We start from the raw sequence: 21,813 nt of genomic DNA on the forward strand, positions 1-21,813 counted from the left end.
GTGTAGATGGTAATATTTAAATAGGCTGATGGGAAAGCAAGTGAGAGAGACACTTTAAAAACATGCCAGGTTAGAGATTAGAATTTACTGCAATAAAGAACAATCCGGAAGAATTGAGGAGGACAAAGGTAACTAGAAATATGCCCCTGAATTGTACAGAGTTGCCATGTATGAAGGACACCAGACAAGTGGAAAGTAAAATTGAATAAGTTGTGTATTTCATTTTACACTTGTACAAGTTGTTTAAATTGTCAGGAGATTCTGATCAGTTTGCCAAAAGTATATTTTTTTTCAAAAGGTATAAGGAATAGTAGCAAAAGCAAATGTTTAGCAACATACTAACATTTATGACCACATGAATTCCTCAAGGTCGTAAAAGTGTGTTATAAAATTATATTACCCTTAAGAGATAAAATCAATGATCATGTGACTATATGCTGATCTCTATGCACTTGGATCACCAAATAAGGAAACTCATATGGAAGTAATTTCTTCTGTTAGTGCATATTTTAAAGAGTTTCTATCACCTTCTGCTCTTTGATCACGACTTGCCTGTCAAATGCCTCATTGTTAATTTGTGCATCTGGGACAGTAGCACCTTCAATGTGAGTTTCCTGGCCTTGCACCCTATTGGAGTCTAGTTAACTAGCACTTACATAAAAAGGGTACTACAACCAAGTGGTACCTATCTGTTGGAATGAATATGCTTTCTCTATATAGAAATTTGCATTCATGGGTTGCTATTTTGGCTGCAAAGTTGAGAATCCTTTACTTATAATTTGGAAAAAGTAACAGCAAAATTATAAATGGTGTAGTCAGACCCAGTGCCAGGAAAGGAACATTAGTTTCTAAATCAGGAGGATTGGGTCCCAAAATAAGTGGTTCAGGTCTAGCAGTGGAATAGGGATAGTATTGACTCTGTCAGCAGTAAGGGGTGGTTCCAGGATTGCCAGGTACGAGTCAAATCTGGTGATTAGGCCTGGGTGACTGGCCCAGAGTGGTCTTGGAGGAGGGGTGGTGTGGGTGGTGTTTGTTGGGTCTGGTGGTGTATGAAGTGGGGCTCACATCACAGAGGCAAAGGAGCTGGCTGATTTGAGGAAATATGGCGTCAGACAGAGGTACAGTTAGGAATATTTGAGATAAATTAGTGGCCTGATAATACACACTCAGACTAAGTATTGAATAGTCTAACATTTCCTCAGTAACTATTTACTTGACCTCAGTAAACTTTCCAAATTCTCTGATCTAAAAGGATAATATCAGAAGGTTCCAACTGTAGAGGGATTGGCCATTGGGATCCTTAATTTTCTTAATAATTTCTTTTGGAATTTGCTACCATGGGGATTCTGCAGGGTTCTCCTATACAACTCTCATCAATCCTGCAAAACTGATTATCTGGATATCTATGAGACCATAAGACATAGGAACAGAAGTGGGCCATTCATCCCATCATGTCTGTTCCACCATTCGATGACATCATGGCTCATCTGACAATTCTCAACTCCATATTTCTGTCTTGATCCATAAGCATTGATTTCCTCACTGATTAATAATGATTAATAATCTGTGTCTCAGCTTTGAATATGCTCAATGACCCAATTCTGACTGCTCTCTACAATAACGAATTCCACACTTTAACAGAAAAAAATGTCCTCCTCATCTGTCTTACAAGAAAACCCCTTACTCTGAGGTTATGTCCTCGTTTCGTAGACTATCTGACTATGGTATGCAATTAGATTACTTACAGTGCGGAAATAGGCCCTTCAGCCCAATAAATCCAGACCAACCCTCCCACCCCCCTACATTTACCCCTTCACCTAACACTATGGGCAATTTACCTTGGCCAATTCACCTAACCTGCACATTTTTGGACTGTGGGAGGAAACCCACGCAGACAATGTGCAAACTTCACACAAGACAGTTGCCTGAGGCAGGAATTGAACCTGGGTCTCTGGCACTGTGAGGCAGCAGTGTTAACCACTGTGCCACCGAATCTCTCAGCATCTCTTCTGTTAAGCTCCTATAAGAATTTGATATGTTTTAATACAGTCTCCTTTCATTTTTTGAAACTGTAATGAGTACAGTCCAAACCTGCTCAATGTTTCCTCATAGGAAAATCCCTCCACACCAGCGCATCAACCTAGTGAACTTTCTCTAGGCTCCCTCCTATGCCAGTATACATTCCCTTAGATCTTGTATAGATTTAGCAAGACCTCCCTTACAGATTAAAATTTTGCCAATGACCCAGCCTTGACAGCCCTCTGCAGGAGAGAATTCCTCAGATTCACTGCCCTCAGAAAACCTGGACCAATGAAGTTGCAGCACCCTTGTGGTCTGCTCTGGCCTCACAGCATCTTGTTGCAAAAGCTTTAGAATTTCCACAACAATTGTTTTAAATTCAACATGGCAGAGCTATGTAAATTGGTCTGTTAAACTTTAAAGAAATGCACAAATGTCTTTTATTATGACACTGTTGCGGTATACATGAGATGATTCCATAATATTTTTCTCTTCCTTTAAAGATGCAATGGATCTGGAGATGTTTCAAAGTCCACTGCAAGTATTATTAAATGAAAATGTTCACTTGAAATGCAAGGCGACCAGCTATACTGGTGGCCCTATTGACCTAAAAAGGGTAGGAGTTCAGTGGAAGCTTGATGGAGAAACAGAGGTGTATTCTTTTTCGGGAGGTCAACATAATGTAAAGCGACTCGGAGCAGTAATTAATGATAGCAATTTACTGAAGGGAGATGCCTCACTTTTCCTTCCGCGCGTACAGATTGCAGATGAAGGAAGATACACTTGCATTGTGTTCCTAACACCCGAGAGTGCAGAACAGACATCAGAAATGAAAGTATCAGGTAAGGATCACAAAAACATGTCTGTTTTCCTCCTGCATTAAGTTATTTAAGGGAATGTTTCAGTCAACACATAATGATGACTTCCTCAACATAAATCCTGCTCTTCATTGAAACTTTGTCAATCTGTTTTATCCACCTAAACAATATATCTGCTGAAATTATTCTTGTGAAGTGGTGTGGCATTGCAGTGATTGTGCCATACTTGGCTCTCCACGACTGACTCCCATTGAACCTGGGGAGTTGTGGCAGGGTCACAAAACCTACATTTGTTCAGTTGTGCCTATGTCACTCTGGAAGTATCTCAGGTGCCCTTATTCATCGTAAGGTTGCATGTTGACTGTGTTTAAAGATCTGTTTTTAGGGGTTTGATATCTTTGTTCTCTAGAAACAATAATGCATTATTCTTGAACTTCTTTTATAATACATACTTTTTGAAAAGGATCTTACATATATTTTTGATCAAACTTGACCCATATATAACAGACAGACAGTTATAGCACAGAATGAGGTCGTTTGGCCCATCACATCCATGCCAGTCAACTGCTTGGAGTGTTCTGTGACACCAAGGCCAGATCCATCCTTTGCAACACCAGGGACAGGTAGACCTCAGTATTCAGTGAAACTTAGTGGTTGAATATTATGGGTTGAGGTACAGCTTGATGTAGCCAGACACAAGGTGGCCATCGGGATGAGGGTGACTTTAGGTACAGTCATCACCCATACACCACATTTTCCAGAGCTTTGTACATGGTGTCCCTGTGGACACTCCATCTTTGAGATCCAGATCAAGTAGAAGATAGCTCAGGTGACCAACGAGGCACAGACTCTGGGAATGGGCCACTGCCTTATTTTTTATTTCAAAAATACTTTATTCATTAAAAATATCTTTATACATACATAATCACAAATGCAGTTCAGTTCTGTATGGTAGCATAACATGGAAACAAACAAACATTAGAGTTTCACTCTGTCTAAATAAACCAGAGGCATCTCTTACTTGAACAGACAATACTTACATGCATTTGAAGTATCAGGAGAGTCTGATAACTGAACGAACTCCCATTTAATAACTGCAGGAACATCTTAGACAAGTGGTCTTTCCTCACTGTACTTTGGCGGCAGCTGCCCTAGGCTTTAGTGCATCCCTCAGCAAGGTCCTTGACCTTGGAATGTGCCAGTCTACAACACTCGGTCAAAGTCGGACCATTGCCTGTCAGAGTGCCCTCACCTCTTCCATTCCTCTAAGTGATTGCTAACTGCCTGTCACAGGGTCCTCACCTTGCCTATACCTCTCCATGATGCTGACTGCCTTTCTGCCCCTCTCCAGAAAATTATGCTTCTCCCAACAGCATTCAGTATACTTGCTTCCCTTTTCCCACCATATGTAGTGGCTGCTGGATGGGGTCAGGAATCAGAATTGATCAACAATGGAAATTCTTAAATGAGATTATGAAATTGTGTCTTTTTGTTCTGCTAATTTCAAAGTATATGTTCAATAAAAAATACACCATTCCAGTCCCCAAATTTCTTTTCGAACCCATTTGTTTGTTGAAATTTTCAATCATTTATTGACATTACAAAGGTTAATTGTATTCAGATTTGAAAAGATCAGTTTTGTGACATAAAAGAACAAAAAGATGGTATTTGATCAAATCGTAATTTTCTAGGTTTTTAATAACTTATCCGTACATTTTTACCAGCATCTTATTTTACTGTTATTGGCCTATGCAAGCCTACATATAATGAAATTTGTTTTCTTGCCACACAGCTCGGCCAAATGTTAGTTTATCCACACGATCTCTTACCATTTTGAGTGGTTCAGAGAGCTCTGTGAGATGTGATGTGACTGGATTTTATCCTCAACAATTGAATATCAGCTGGATCAAAGTAACAAAGTGGGGCACAGAAAATGTTTCATTACAAAGATACACAAAGCAGTTTGGGACAAGTAGTGATAAAACATTTTACGTATCCAGTCAACTGAACATGAAACCAACAATGAAAGATGATGGTGACAAGTACAGATGTGTAGTGGAGCATTCAACGCTTCCTGATGGACTCACAGTGGAATGTGTACTCACTGTACGTGATGATCTCTACATCGGGAGAAACAGAACTGTGAATGGTGAGTCGAAGGATGGAAAAGAAAAGAGTGATTCAGAGAAGTGAAGGGGAGGAGGATAGGAAGATGGTTACAGATCAGGGAAGGAGAAAGTGAGGTCTGCAGATGCTGGAGTATCAGGGCTGAAAATGTGTTGCTGGAAAAGCGCAGCAGGTCAGGCAGCATCCAAGAAACAGGAAATTTGACATTTCGGGCACAAGCCCTTCATCAAGAATCCTCATTTCCCCTCCCCCCCACCTTGTCTCCTCATTTCCCCTCCCCCCACCTTGTCTCCTCATTTCCCCTCCCCCCACCTTGTCCTCAGATTTCTCCAGTTTCCTCAGTTCCCCTCCCCCCACCTTGTCTCAGTTGAATCCCTCGTGAACTCAGATTTTTCCAGTTTCCTCATTTCCCCTCCCCCCACCTTGTCTCAGTCGAATCCCTCGAACTTAGCACCGCCTTCCTAACTTGCAATCTTCTTCCTGACCTCTCCGCCCTCACCCCACTCCGGCCTATCACCCTCACCTTGACCTCCTTCCACCTATCACATCTCCATCGCCCCTCCCCCAAGTCCCTCCTCCCTACCTTTCATCCTAGCCTGCTGGATACACTTTCCTCATTCCTGATGAAGGGCTTGTGCCCGAAACGTCAAATTTCCTGTTCCTTGGATGCTGCCTGACCTGCTGCGCTTTTCCAGCAACACATTTTCAGCTACAGATCAAGGAAAGCAACATTTTGGAATTGGAAAAAGAAAGTGCCTGGTATTGCACTAATGCCTCAATATTAATAACAAATTCAAAATGCTACACAATCAGGGGGTGGTGATGGCCCATCAATAAAAAATATCAGAATCTACTGATGTCGTTGAAATCATGGAGTGCCACAGTGGCTCAGCTGCTGCCTCACAGTGCCCTGGACCCTGGTTTGAATCCATCTTCAGATGACTGTATGTGGAGTTTGCACATTCTCCCTGTCTTGACATGGGTTTCCTCTGGGTGCTCTGGTTTCCTCCCACAGTCTGTCAATTTGCAGGTTAAATGGATTGGTCACGGGAAAATGCAGGGTTACAGGGATAGGGTGGGTCTTGGTATGCTGTTCTTCGAAGGGTTGGTGTGGACTCGATGGGCCGAATGACCTGCTTCCACAATGTAGAGATTCTATAACCGACAATTGGCAAAAACCATCTGGCTTACTAATGTCCTTCAGGGAAGGAAATCTGCCATCCTCACCTGGTCTGGCCACAGTTATGTGATTGACTCTCAATTTCCCTCTGAAATAGTCTGGCCAGCCATTTGGTTGCATTAATCACTATAAAGTCTCAAAGAAATGAAACCTGAGGAACCAACTGGCATCGACTTGGGCACTGGAAAAGACAACAGCAGAAACATCCCTGTCAACACTACAAAATCCTCCTCATTAACACGGTGGCACGGTGGCACAGTGGTTAGCACTGCTGCCTCACAGCGCCAGGGACCTGGGTTCAATTCCCGCCTCAGGCAACTGACTGTGTGGAGTTTGCACGTTCTCCCCGTGTCTGCGTGGGTTTCCTCTGGGTGCTCCGGTTTCCTCCCACAGTCCAAAGATGTGCGGGTCAGGTCAATTGGCCATGCTAAATTGCCCCTAGTGTTAGGTAAGGGGTATATGTAGGGGTATGGGTGGGTTGCGCTTCGGCGGGTCGGTGTGGACTTGTTGGGCCGAAGGGCCTGTTTCCACACTGTAAGTAATCTAATCTAATCGAACATCTAGGAGCTTGTGCCAAAATTGGGAGAGCTCTCTCACAGACTAGTCATGCCATAGCCTGTCACAGGAATACTCTCAAAATCATACCTGACAAACAATGTCCCAGACACCATCATCACCATCCCTAGATATGTCCTATCCATAGCAGAGGTGACAGCACAATATTGTCTTTCCCAGTTGCTGTAGGAGTCCTCAACATTGACTATGAACCCCATGAAGTCTCATGGCTTCAGGCTAAACATGGGCAAAGGAAGCCCCCTGCTGATTACCACATACTGTCCTCCTTTAGCTGATGGATTGGTACTCCTTCATATTGAACGACATTTAGAGGAAGCACTGAGGGAGGCTAGGGCACAAAATATACTCTGGTTGGGCAATTTTAGTGTCTACCACTAAGAGTGGCTTGGCAGCAGTATTATTGTTTGTGCTGGTCTGGTCCAAAAAGACATAGTTGGTAGACTGGATCTGCGGCAGGTGTGAGGGAACTAACAAGAGGGAAAAAAACATACTTGATCTCATCCTTATCCTCACTCCATATGATATCAAGAAATAGTTGGAGAACCTGGAACTGGACACTGGAAACGCTGTAGGCCCTGACACCGACAACAATGGTACTGAAGACTTATGCTTCAGAACGTGCCGCTTCCCTCGCCAAGCTCTCCCAGTAAAATTATTATACTGACATCTACCAGACAATGTAGAAAATTGCCCGGGTATGACCTCTACATGAAAAGCAGGAAATAGCCAACCTGGTAAATTACCATCCAATTAGTCTACTGTTAATCAACAATAAAGTGATGGAAGGTGTTGTCAACAGTGCGATCACCTGCTCAGTAATAACCTGCACAATGGCACCCAGTTTCAATTCTGCTAGGGTTACTGAACTCCTGATCTCATCATAGCCTTGTTCAACCAAAGAGCTGAATTTCAGAGGTGAGGTGAAACCAATAGCCCTTGACATCAAGGTCACATTTGAACAAGTGTGGCATCAAAGAACCCTAACAAAACTGGAATAAATGGGCAAGCAAACTTTCTGCTGACAGGAGTTATACCTGGCACACTGAAATATGGTTGCCATTTTGGGAGGTCAGTTATTTCAGCTCTAGGACATTGCTGCTGAATTTCCTCAGGGTAGTATCTTAGGCCCAACCATAAGGTCAGAAGTGAGATGTTCACCAATGATTGCACAATGCTTAGCACCATTTGTGACTCCTCAGATACTGAAGCAGTCCATGTTCAAATGCAACAAGATCTGGGCAAATCCAAACTTCGGCTGACAAGTGGCAAGAAACTGTCATGCTACACAAATGCCAGACAATGGCTATCTTAAATAAGAGACAATCTAACCACCCACCCATGATATTTTATGGTGTTTCTATGGCAGAACCTCCCATTATCAACATCCTGGAGTTTACCATTGACCAGAAACTCAATTGGACTCATCACATAAACACAATGGCTTCAAAAGCAGGACAGAGGTGAGGAATACTGCAATGAGTATCTCACCTCCTGTATCCCCAAAGCCTGTCGAACATCGTCAAGGTACAAGTCAGGAGTGTTTGGAATGGTTCCTACTTACCTGGGTGGATGTAGCTCTTCCATTTGAGAAGCTTGTCACCATGCAGAACAAAGCAGACTGCTTGATTGGCAGTACATCCACAAGCAACCACTCACCTCACCACCGACACTCAAAAGCAGCAGTGTGCACCTTGACAAGATGAATTGCTGAAATTGCTGAAAGATCCTTAGGCAGTATCTTGCAAACCCACAGTCACTTGTATCTGGAAGGATAAAGGAGGTAGATACATGGGAACACCACCATCATCCTGATTTGGAAGTATATTGCTTTCCTACACTTGTACTTGAACAGATAATACAATTTGGCAAAACAGGTTAATCATTGTGAACTGAAACTAGATCTTCGATATGGAATAGCAAGTACAACAATGAAGTTTCCATTTATTTAGACTGCCACCCACATTACTTGTAGCTCTCACTTTTAGCTTCACAGATCTTCTAAGTAAAATTCCAGCTCCTTTCTTTTAAGAACTTAGCTGATTCTCTCCAGGCAGCAGCAGCATCTTGCTGAACCGGTCCTTATTGTGCCACTCTTCTCTGATGCATGATTGATCATTCCATAATCTTCTCAACTTCTTTCTCTTGTTCTCCTGCTTTTCTTTCTATCTGCTTCTGTACACTGATTACCTTATGTCTCTGGGTCTCCTTTCTGGTCACATAACTTCTGTATATTATTAGCTTCCAGGTCAAGGAACAGCAAGTGACATGGAACAATATTTCTTCTAATAGAATGAAATTATAATTTATCTCTTTATAAAATACACAAAATCCCATTCAAACACATATAAACCAATCATAAATCCCCAGTTATTTAAAAGTAATTACATTGTTTCCTTATTGTTGCTTCTTCCAGGTCAGAAATCATCACAATATAGTATTTTATTCTTTCTGTTCCTGCAGATTATATTAATTATCATATCATTATATAGTCTGCCACTACTCTGTTTACAATGGAAAACAAGGTGATCAGCTGTACAAAATTGACAACCAGATGCCCAGTTGATGCAAATACTAGTGAACCTTGACATGAGCAAAACAAGAGGGAGCTTAGATATGTAAAGTGAGACTCATTACAAAAGCCCAATGCAATTTTCAGATGCTAATGGACAGATTATTTATCTTAATTCATCCCGCTACCAAAATCCTACTGCCATCCCAGCTGATTAGATTAGATTCCCTACAGTGTGGAAACAGGCCCTTCGGCCCAACCAATCCACACCGACCCTTCGAAGAGTAATCCACCCCGATCTATCTCCCTCTGACTAACGCACCTAACACTATGGGAAATTTGGCACAGCCAATTCTCCTGACCTGCACATCTTTGGATTGTGGGAGGAAACCCATGCAGACACAGGGCGAATGTGCAAACTCTACACAGTCACCCGAGGCTAGAATCGAACCTGGGACCCTGGTGCTGTGAGGCAGCAGTGCTCAGCACTGAGCAAACTTGCTGTCCATGTTTGAAAACGTCTCTTTGAGATTGTTGCAGTGAATGTGACATAGGTACAGCTGTAGGTGCTGTCAGAGAGAAAGGTCTAAAATTGGGACTTAAAAGCAGTGAAGGAACAGTAACATATTTCTAAATTGGATTATGTGTGGCTTTGACAGGGCAGTTGCAGACGTTTACTTGGTCTGGCTTCTATGTGACTCCAGACCCACAGCAATGTGGTTGACTCTCAAATGCCCTGTGGGAAATTTGTGTGAACCATAAATACTAGCCTAGCCAGCACCCACATTCAATAAATGAAGTTAAGGGAATGATATACTCTCTTTCCACTGTACATTGTTGATGGAGAAAATGAATGTTAAGGATCATGGATGGGTTGCTAATTAACCGGGCTGCTTTGTTCTGGATGGTGTCAGGTTTCTCATGTGTGGCTGAAGTTGCATTCATCCAGACAATTGGAGAGGATTCCATCACACTCCTGAGATGTCACTTTCTTGATGGTGTATAAGGTTTGGGAATTCAGGAAGACACCATAATTTCCAGCCTCTGACCTGCTCTTGTAGCCACAGTGTTTATATGACTAGTCCAGTTGAGTGTCTGGTCAATAGTAATCCTCAGGAATCTGGCTAGTGATAATTTTTGTTAATCATTTTACACAAAAGTTTGCACACAATTATGAGATTGATGGGTCTAACAGTTATGTTTTATTGATTTTTCACCTGCTCAGGCACCATATTACAGTATGCAGCTTCAAATGTCTGGTTGCTGTCCTCATTTTACAAACTTTGCCAAAACGATTATAATTTTCTCATAAAGTTTTTCCCATATCTCTCAAAGCAGACTGAGCTAAAAATCCTCAAGTTTTTGAAGCACTGTTTTTTATTTCAAGATTTCCCTTTCACACATAGTAATGAAAGATCTTTGACCATAAGGTATAGGAGCAGAGTTGGACCATTCAGTCGATTGAGACTGCTCCACCATTTAATCATGGTGAATGTGTTTCTCAGCCCCATTCTCTTGCCTTCTCCCTGTAAACCCTTGACCCTCTTACAGATCAAAAACTGATTTATGTCTCTTAAAGAGACATGACTTGGTTTCAACAGTTGAATACTGCAACAATTTCCACTGATTCTTCCTCAGCTCAGTATTAAAGAGACATCCATCATCTGAGGCTGTGCCCTCAGGTCTTAGTCTCTCCTTCAAATGCCTCTCAGCATTCTTCAATTTCCAATCAAATTCTCCTCATCCTTCTGAAGTGCAAGTGTAGACCAGAATCCTCAAACGCTCCTTATATAACAAGCCTTTCATGTCTGGGTTCATCCCTGTACATCACCTCTGACCCTTCGATACGGGGCTCAAAACTGTTCACAATATTTCAAGTGCAGTCTGACCAGAGCCAAATACAGTTTCAGAAGTACGTACTCTGCTCTTGTATTTGAGCCCTCTTAAAATGAATGCTCACATTGCATTTGCCTTCCTAATTGCAACTAAACCTCTTAAAAGAATTTTAAACTGTGACTCCCAAGGCACCTAGTGCTTCAGATTTCCAAAGCCTTTCCTCACACACCACACCTCTCTTCTTCATAACAAAGTGCAGAACCTCACACCTTCCCACATTGTATTCCATCTGGCACTTCAATCTCCTAGCATGTCTAAATACTTCTGCAACATCAAGTCCTTCTGCTTCCTCAATACTGCCTGTACCTTCACCTATCTTTGTTTCTTCTGCAAGCTAAACAGCAATGCCCTCAGTTCTTTCATCCAGATTGTTAATATACAATATGAATATTGTGGCCCCAACACTGACTCCCGTGGAACTCCACATTCACTTGCTGCCATCCTGAAAAAGACCCCTTTTACCCATTCTCTGTCTTCTGCCAACTCAGCCAATCCTCTTCTCACACCAGTAACTTGCTGCTAACACCATGGACTCTTATTTAGCAACCTCCTATGCAGCACCCTTTGTTGAGATATGCTCTGATCTTCCCTTCTGAATACCTGAAGGACATAATCATTTCTAGTATTTACGTTTCATGTCTCCTTTTTATGATACCAATTGTTCATATTCTCGGCTTTACTGTTCTGAGGAACTAAGTATTTACATGAAAGCAGCCTGAGCACTTTGTTAAACATCATGGATCATTATCAGTTTTCCTGAAGTTTTGAATGTATTTAAGTAGCTATTTGTTCTTATATTTTTAAATTTTCAGAGCTTCGTGATCGTTCAGTCCTCAGTTTGGCTATAATTTGTAATGTGGTATTAGTATGTGGACTTGTCATTGGAATTTACATTTGGAGAAAACGGTCAAAAGGTAAGAAATTGTTTAAGCTTATGAATAAATGAAATAATGTTCATAATTTGTTTTCTCTTGTTCAGTTTTGGTCAATGGAAGTTGCTAGCAAGGCCATCACTTATAGTCCATCTCTTGTTGCCCCTGAAATAGTGCTGGTGGACCTTTACTTTGAAACTCTGTACTCTGCCTGATGAAGGTACTCCCACATTGCTCTTGGTTATAGTGCTAAAGAATTTTGAAACAATGATGATGAAGCAGTGTGATCCATGTTTGAATCATGGGCCTGAACCTCTGAGCACTGACATGGTTGAGTGGATTACTGCTGTGCTTGGAAACTCCCCGACGTAATGCTGCTGCACATTGCTTTTGGAATGTTCCAATCCCAATTTTCACTGAAATGTGTAGAAGACAGCATTCCTTTGGTATCTCTGTCAGAGAGGAGTAGAGACAGCATTGGACAAGCCCAGTTTATGCATGAAGTATCACATGGCAACTTTATATATAGAAGGTTTTATTACCATTGAATGAATGAATGAATGAGTGAATAAATAAGTGGGTAAATGGTTGACTGAGTGAGTGAATGAATGAGTAAGTGGATGGTTAGTTGGGTGACATTGATAGTGTGAGTAAGTGGGTAGATGTGTACTCAGGTTGTGAGGTAGCCAGAGCTGGGGCAAATTGGAGGCATTTTTGAACATATGGGGGTATGTTGGGGATGCAGTTAGCTGGTTGGAGGTAATCTGGTCATATTGGGAGGGTGTTGTGTCAGGTTGTGAGATTGTATACACAGAATTTTCCATTATGTTATTGCTTAACCAACATCACTTCACAAACACATTTTGGGCACCCTTTTGTATTAATGTTTGTCGGAGTTTTTGTAATGAAATTAAATGCCATTCTCCGACATGAAATAAGGCCATACTTTGAAAATACTGCACTGCTATTAAAGCATCTTTAGATATCCTGTGGTTGTTATAGAAAAGCAATGATTTGGAGTCACTGGTGTTGGACTGGGGTGTGCAAAGTTAAAAATCACACAACACCAAGTTATAATCCAGCTGCTTTATGTGGAAGCACTAGCTTTCGAAGCACAGCTCCCAACCACCTGATGAAGGAGCAGCATTCCGAAAGTTGGTGCTTCCAAATAAACCTATTGGAATATAACCTGGTGCTGTGTGATTTTTAACTTCATAGAAGAGTAAATCATTGTTTCTTCCTAACTTATCTTTGTATTAATAATTAACATGAAGATAATATTCTTTGAGACAATGACTTCACCAGAACTCTATATTATTGAGTAATTCCAATAATATGATTAAAATGCCAATGGGTTTTCTGATAAGTGTGATGTAAAAGTATCATCTCTTATAGTTTTGATGAAATCCACAAAGATTAATGTTTGTTCCTACAAATCCAGTAGTGATGCTGCAACAGAAGGAAAGCAGGAAGTGGGCCATTGTGATGAAAATAGCAGACCAGATTTGGTGAATAATAGTCCATAGATCATCAGGTCCTCTCATGGAATGGGTGATGTAAACATTCTTGTAGTCAGTCACTCACATGATAATGTAGTCAAGTAGATGCCAATGTCTAGAACAGGAGTGTTGCCATGAAGCCTTGTTGGAAGACTTGAGTCAGAAAAGCTTGTAATCTTTACAAATGAGATATCTTTCCTTTGTTTAAATGCAGTGTCAAACCCAGACAGCACATAAGATAGCAGTGTCAGAGAAAAAGATGCACAAATAAGCTATTGCTAGGGAAGTGCTCAGAAAAGAAAAAATCTAATGGAAGAAATGGATGACAGAGGTAATAAATGTGTTGAAATGTTTTTGTACTACTTAAAGTGGAAATAAAAGAATTGTTTGTCACTCAGGCATTGAATCCATGAAATATGACTTCAGATATTCATGGAAATATTAACAGTGTCATTTAGAAATCTTTTCTGACCACTCTGGAAAAGTCCCTTAAAGTCATGGTTTCAGAGAGTTTGGAGTTACCTAAGCTTAGTAGTTACACAGAGTGAGTTGGACAATTAATAACCAACTCTAACTTGTAGATCACAATTTAATTACTCCCTGACTTACCATTGAATACCTAACTACCTCCCAGTTATGACCGTTGAGCTCAACTAAATACATACTACATGTTTACAATGTTTCTCGTGTATTTTTGTCCTTATGTAGGATTAAAGTACACCCTCTCAAATGCTGAAGCCGGTATTAACAATCAAGGTGAACCTTCTGATGAGAGTCAAAACCTGATTGGGACAAAAAATGAAGGTTTGGACTTGCTTACGTTATAAATTACTCATGGAAAATTAGACAATTAACAACCTACTCTAACCTGTGTGTAACTATTTAATTATTCCCTTGACTTATCACTGAACACTTAACTACCTCCCAACTGTGACAATTGAGCTGAACTAAATATATAGGGATTTTTCAACATTGACAAAGGTATTATTCCTATAGTTTCCATCATGCTACATGTTAACAACATTTCTTGTGTGTGTTTGTGCTTATGTAGAATTACGAAACATACTCTCAAATGCTGAAGCCGATATTGACAAACCAGTGGGACTTTCAGATGAGCATCAAAGTCTCACTGGGGCAGAAGCTGAATGTAGGTTTGCACTCAATCAAGTTAAAAATTACTCTAGGAAAGTTAGGCAATTAGTAATATACTCTAATCACTGGGTAAACTGTTTAAGTTGCCTCAAGGCTTACCATCCAATTAGCCTCAACTCTGATCGTTACACTGCTGTGCCAATATCCCTGAATCCAATCTCCCAACCACTCCCCCATGGGTTGACTCTACCTGGCCCAAAACCCAATTGCCACTGTTGAATCAGGCAGACACCAATCGAACCCCTTGATAAATCATAAACACATCTATTTGTCATTAACCCTACACTATTACCAGCCTCTCACACTTGCACCAACTGCCTCGCTCACCTGAACCATAACTTCACAGACATTGTTGTGGAATTACATGTAGGCCAGACCAGGTAAGGATGGCAGATTTCCTTTCCTGAAAGACATCAGTGAACTAGATGGGCTTTTCCCCTGACACTTGGTAATGGTTTCATGGTCGTCATTCGACTCTTACTTCCAGAATTTTGCTTCCATCCTTTGAAGAGGTTTGCAGTGATTTTGCATGAACAAAAATGACAATAAACCGATGGGATAAGGGTGCAGTAATTCAAAGATCGAGCTTTTGGCTTAAATTGCAAGAGCGCATAGCATATGTTTGAACCTAATATATTTTTGTCCATGGTTAAGTGCTACTATTTTTTGGGTAAATGTTGCCTTAATTGACTTCTGCATAACTACTACTCACTGTTAACATGAACTGTGAGCAGGCTTCTAATTCTGCTGGCCTCAATATTTCTGAGGCAATTAGTTTCATTTACTGGCAGAAGTGGATCTTCTATTTTTGGTTGTTCAATGAACCATGGAATTTATTACTCAGCTGTCTTCTTGGTGTTTAATTATTGTTCAAACTTTGAGCAATTATATTGTTCAATTACTTTGATGAAAAGATGTGTGGAATTTCTTACAATAAATTTCTGTCTTCGAGAAAATGAATACTCATCTTGCCCAAATGTGATGGCAACAGTCACAATTCACCACCCCATCAAAACTATTCCATGTTTTAGTTAAGATATTTGCTCAGTTTCTTGATTACAGCTTTAACAAATGGGCCTAGTACTTTTGGGGCATTTCATAAAATACACAAATGCACTTAAATGACTTCTACTGTGGACATTTCTAGTTAGGAAACCACTGTCATGAAAAGAAAGAGATCTGGCAAGTCATACATTTATTACCATCAGTAACTGGATATGAGAAACCCTCCTGAGAAAGGAAAATCATGATCAATAGATAATGGAGACAATAAGTGTGATGAAATGCATTCTGTATTATTTAACATGGGGGATATCATTATTCATCCATTCAGGAATTGAACCTGCACATTGTGACTTCAACTACTCATGGAAGTATTAGCAGTGTCGCTAAGGGAGACTGGCCAGAAATTTTGATGGATGGATGTCCTTTAAAAGTGCAGATTGGAGTTTCAAGCGGGAACAGTGTAGAAATCCTGACTTAACAGATTGAGGAAATTTCTCATGAAATTGAAAATACCACTTGACAATTCCCTGCATCTGGATCACTTGGGACAATAGATTTAAAGTTGTTGGTGTTGGAGGGATCTAATTCAACTGAGCTGAACAGCTACACAGGAAAAATTTGAGGATTAAAACCTACTCTAAGCCCTGGGTTATGTGTAAAACTGAACTTCCGACTGACAAGTGGCCTCATCCCTTTTCTGGAGCCACACCACAAACAAACCCCCCCCCCCCCCCCCACTGAGCCAAGAAACACATGATCTTGATCTGGATTCCAACCCTGACTGCTCCAAACAGCACAAACCACCTCCCAGGACTCAGTACTTTTCCACAACAAATCAATAAAGCAACCTCTCCCCCAACCATTGGATCTGACATGTTTGCCTATCCTAGGACCGCTAACAAATTTGTCCTTGATGGAAGGATCAACAAACAGGGGTCAAATTTAAGCTCAGCAGCAGCATGTTTAGAGGGGATATGAAGACTTTTTTTTTACACCAGAGGGTGGTGGGAATATGGACCTCACTGCCTGGAAGGGAGGAGGAGGCAGAAAGGTGAAAGTGAGGACTGCAGATGCTGAAAATTAGAGTCAAGATTAGAGTGGTGCTGGAAGTGCACAGCAGGTCAGGCAGCATCTGAGGAGCAGAAAAATCAATGTTTTGGGCAAAATCCCTTCATCAGGAATCTGGCTGGAAGTCTTGCGGGTGGAGAGATAAATAGGAGGGGATGGTGCTGGGGAGAAGTTAGCTGGGATTGCAATAGGTGGATGGAGGAAGGGGTAAAGGTGATAGGTCAGAGAGGAGAGTGGAGTAGATAGGTGGGAAGGAAGATTGACAGGTGGGACAGGTCATGAGGATGGAGCTGAGCTGAAAGTTTGGAACTGGGGTAAGATGAGGGGAGGGGAAATGAGGAAACTGGTGAAGTCCACATTGACGTTCAGGGGTTGAAAGGTTCCGAGGGAGAAGATGAGGCGTTCTTCCTCATCGGGCGGAGGATGGTACAATTACAACATTTAAAAGGCATCTCAATGGATGGATGAATTAGTCAAATGCTGGCAAATGGGACGAAATTTGTTGAGGATATCTGATTGGCATGGAACGTTGGATCTGAAAGGTCCGTTTCCGTGCTGTACATCTCTATGACTTTATAACTCAATGACTCTATGTGGGCAAGGTATCATTCCTGGAATCTCAAATTCGAGAACTGATGGCATTTCCATCTAAAAATTCCACTAATCTGTCCTTGCAGGAAATATGCAATTGATTCAATGGTTTGACCATATTAAGATATTTTGCAAATGCATTGCAGAGCTCTTTGAATCACAAAGTTATCAAATAGTTTAAAGAATAGTTAAATCATGTTGACTGAGGTTAATGTACGACATCAAAGGACTAATGAGATGCTACATACACAGTGAGTAGCAGCTCTGCAATGTTAGAGAGGACATTAATGCAGCACAAATCTGAAAGGTAGTATGATTTGCACTGAGCTCACACAAATATGTTTGTAATTCATTATTACATGATCACTGCATTGTCACTGCAAACACTACTTTATGTTATTGGCTTTACATGATCTAGCTTGTTTTTTTTGATGATGTAGAGTCACAGGATGTCTCTGAAAGTTAACAAAGAATTTCTTGGGACTCAAAAACATTACAGAGAATAACTTGATAAAGAAACATTAATTGCTGTGATTTAAAGTGTGACCAATTAAGAAGTAATTCTCTGGGTGTAATACCTGATCTAATGCAAACTTCTGATAATGGAATTAGGTTCAAGGTCTGGTAAATTGGTGTTGACCTGACAGGATGTTTCATCCTTGTCTGTGCATCACTGGTACACTGCACATGTTTGCTACCAGCTGTAATATTTGATTTCAGTGCACTGCCAGTGATATCCATGTTGTTCAGGACCTGCACTGGCAGTTCCTTATATTGTGAGAGGCTACAGTTACTTAAAGCAGCTCCTACAGTGGCCTTATATTGTTCCTGCAAAAACTAGTGCAATCAAGTGCAAGCTAAACTTATCCTCAGACACTTCTAACAACAATTAAAATGTGTGAGGTAAATCTGCTAAGGTTTTTATGAAGCACTGAAGTAGAGATTGAGGTGGTGAAGTTAAAAAGGCCAGGTGTGCTGTGTTCTGTGGGGTGTATAGTATTCTCACATTTGTTTAAAAGCTGATGGAAACAGAGCAGGTGGATGTCATAATGTCGTTCCAAGACCATGACTACTGTTCAGGAAGAACTTCAACAATCCCACTTACTTTATCAATGTGATTGTGTTCACCTCCAAAGGAGATTTCCTGCCAAGTATACCATTAACCACATTCTCTCTATTGCTGCCAACTAGCTACCAACAATCAGTGTTGAAATTTCAACTTATCTGCTGAACCCATTCATCACACACTGAACTGTGTGTCAAAACTTGCAGCCACAACCCACAGACCACAAACACTGGCAGCATTCTGACTATGTAGAGTTCAACTGTTTGTGCGCTTTTCAATAATCTTTCACCATTTGATATGATTCCGAAAAGTATAGAGATTTACCAGAGCTGTGATCAGCTTTGAAAGATGAAAGTCCTTGGTCTAAAAAGCATGCCTGATCTCAGTTGGAAATATGTACAATTTCTACCTAAATTGTGGTCAGTTTCCTGATGGCAAAAGCCATCCTCATGGTAGTGACAGCATCAGCACTCAGGGGAACCTCAGCCCACCAAGGTCACTGAGGTTAAATGGAGGACCTCTTGGTCTCCATGTGAAATGACTGCTTCAGCCATCAGCAACGCTGGGTCCTATATTTCACAAAAGCAGGTTTACTTACCATATTGTAACTGATGGAGGACCTCCCTGTTTTCCCAAATATTCACCCCTAAAGACACATCAGAAAGGGTGTCTCCTTTTGCTCCTTTGCACTATGGAGCAAACCGTATGTACATCAATCAGCAGATTCTCTGTGTCAAATTATTATGTGTTGGTCTCCCATGCCACTTCTTGAGAAAATTTCATCTTAGAAATACCATAACGTCATTGGTAAAAAAAATACACTTTCACAGTTGACATCATTCTGGCAAGGTAAAATTCCCAGCTTCTCAAATTCAAGAACTCATTGCATTTTTGCCTGAGAACTGAACTGATTTATCATTACACCCAATTTCATAGATGCCATAACAGCCGGGGAAGATAACATTCTAAAATCATCAAATTCAAGAACTGATTGCATTTCAATCTAAGAAAGCTATTCACCTGTCCCGCTAACAAACTGCACACTTTGTACAATGCTTTGAGGACTTTGACATACCCCACAAATGCATGCCTAGAGCAAAATCATTATTTTTCCATAGAGACAGTTGGACTGAGCACAAATAAGGTTTGTGTGATCAACCATTATCACTGTAGTTTCTACTCCCTTATATTACTGGGGTTATACTGTCTATTTTGTATTTTTGTGATGATGTAGAACCCCTGAATGTCACTAAGCATCAGGAAAATAACGCTGCAAATACAAACCAAGATGCAGAGGATCCCTCAAATGAGAAAGGTGAGTTGGAAATATGAGCAATTAAACAGGCACAACACTGAAAATGGAATTTGTTCAGGACCTGATTAATTTGTATTGAAATGACAGTATGTGTTTAAACCTTGACTTTGCAAAAGAGGCGTATTGTACATTTTTGCTAGCGGCAACATTACTTGATTTCAGTGTGCTATCAACGGCATGCAAGTTGTTCATTAGCTGCATGTATCAGCAGGACCTTATTTACAGGGGAGGCGCTGATCGAGTACATTATTGCTGTTAATCCAGAGACCTAGGTAATATTCTGGGGACTGGGTTCGAATCCCACCATGGCAGATGGTGGTATTTGAATTCAATAAAAATCTGGAACTTATTGTCCAATGATGACTGGTTCATTTAGTTCACTAATGTCCTTCAGGGAAGGAAACTGTCATCCTTACCTGGCCTGCATATGACTCCAGACACACAGCAATGTGGTTGACTCTTAACTGCCTCTGGGCAATTCGGGTACAGTTCTGGTCACTGCATTATAGGAAGGATGTGAAAGCTTTGGAAAGGTTTCAGAGGAGATTTACCAGGATGTTGCCTGCTACCAGCACCTTTAGTGGCCTTACATTGTCACTACACAAATTAGTGCAGTCACTTGTAAAACAAATATGTAGTTTGGCACTTTCATCAATGGTTAAAAGGTCTGAGGTAGCATGCACTAGGTTTTTCACAAGGTATTGTGTTTGATATCCAGATGGAGGGATGTGCTGCCCTCTGAGTGGAGCACGTGATATGCACACAGGTGTTTCGAAGCTGATGGAAGCAGAGCAGGTGAATGTTGCAATGTCATTCCAAGACCATGAATGCTGTTCAGGAAAACCTTTAACAATCTCACTCATGTTGCTGATGTGACTGAGTTTGTGTAGAGACAGCATTTCATCCCAATCACACCATTCACCACATCCCCATCTTCCAATACCCAACAATCAGTCCTCAAATCCAAACCTGTCTGATTAACTCCTTAATCACTCACTGAACACTGTGCCAAAATTTGCACAGATATCTTAAAGCCCTCAAACATTGGCAGCTGTTCAAGCATGCAGCATTCAAGTGTTTCTACATGTTTCAATGACCTTTTATCATTTGATATGATTGCCCAATGTAGAGAGATTTCCCAGAGCTGTGGTCAGCTATACAAGGTGAAAGCCCTTGGTCTAGAAATCAGTGCCATTCAATACACATGAACTCAAAGGGAAATATGTAAAGTCATAGAGTCAGAGAAATGTACAGCATGGAAACAGACCCTTTGGTCAACTCATCCATGCTGACCAGATATCCCAAACTAATCTAGTCCCATTGGCCAGCCCTTGGCCCATATCCCTCTAAACCCTCCTATTCATGTATCCATCCAGATGCCTTTTAAATGTTGTGATTGTACAACTTCCACCACTTCCTCTGGCAGCTAATTCCACACACATACCACCCTCTGCATGAAAAAGTGCCCCTTAGGTCCCTTTTATATCTTTCCCCTCTCACCCTAAACCTATGCCTTCTAGTTCACCCCCACCCCTGCGAAAAGACTTTGCCTCTTTAACCTATCCATGCCCTTCATGATTTCATAAACCTCCATGAGGTCACCCCTCAGCCTTCGACACTCCAGGGAAAACAACTTCAGCCTCTTCAGCCTCTCCTGTAGCTCAAATCCTCCAACCCTGGCAACATCCATGTCACTCTTTTCTGAAACCTTTCAAATTTCACAACATCCTTCTGGTAGAATTGCATGCAATGTTCCTAAAAGTGGTCGAACTAATGTCCTGTACAGCCGCAGCATGAATTCCTAACTCCTTTACTTACTCTGACCAATAAAGGAAAGCACACGAAATGTCTTCTTCACTACCCTTTCTATCTGTGACTCTCCTTTCAAGGAGCAATGCACTCCAAGGTCTCTTTGTTCAGAAACACTCCCTAGGACCTTACCATAAAGTGTATGAGTCCTGCTAAGATCTGCTTTCCCAAAATGCAGCACGTCACATTTATCTAAATTAAACACTTCTCAGCCCCTTGGCCTTTTGTTCAAGATCCTGTTGCAATCGGAGATAACCTTCTTCACTGTCCACGACACCTCCAATTTTGGTGTCATCTGCAAACTTGCTAAA

General features: G+C 41.1%; 1 protein-coding gene across 1 annotated transcript in view; it reads left to right on the forward strand.

The window, feature by feature from the left end:
- The first annotated feature begins 1,102 nt into the window (after positions 1-1,102).
- LOC132824301 (ribosome-binding protein 1-like) overlaps positions 1,103-21,813 on the forward strand; it is a 95,331-nt gene continuing 74,620 nt past the window's right edge. Inside the window, exons 1-6 of the mRNA XM_060838645.1 lie at positions 1,103-1,118; positions 2,523-2,861; positions 4,630-4,986; positions 11,938-12,039; positions 14,205-14,300; positions 19,613-19,693. Of these exons, the coding sequence (XP_060694628.1) occupies positions 1,103-1,118; positions 2,523-2,861; positions 4,630-4,986; positions 11,938-12,039; positions 14,205-14,300; positions 19,613-19,693 (991 nt within the window). The remainder of the gene's footprint in view (positions 1,119-2,522; positions 2,862-4,629; positions 4,987-11,937; positions 12,040-14,204; positions 14,301-19,612; positions 19,694-21,813) is intronic.

This window comes from Hemiscyllium ocellatum, chromosome 18 (assembly GCF_020745735.1).
Source record: "Hemiscyllium ocellatum isolate sHemOce1 chromosome 18, sHemOce1.pat.X.cur, whole genome shotgun sequence".
Classification (NCBI taxonomy): Eukaryota; Metazoa; Chordata; class Chondrichthyes; order Orectolobiformes; family Hemiscylliidae; genus Hemiscyllium; species Hemiscyllium ocellatum.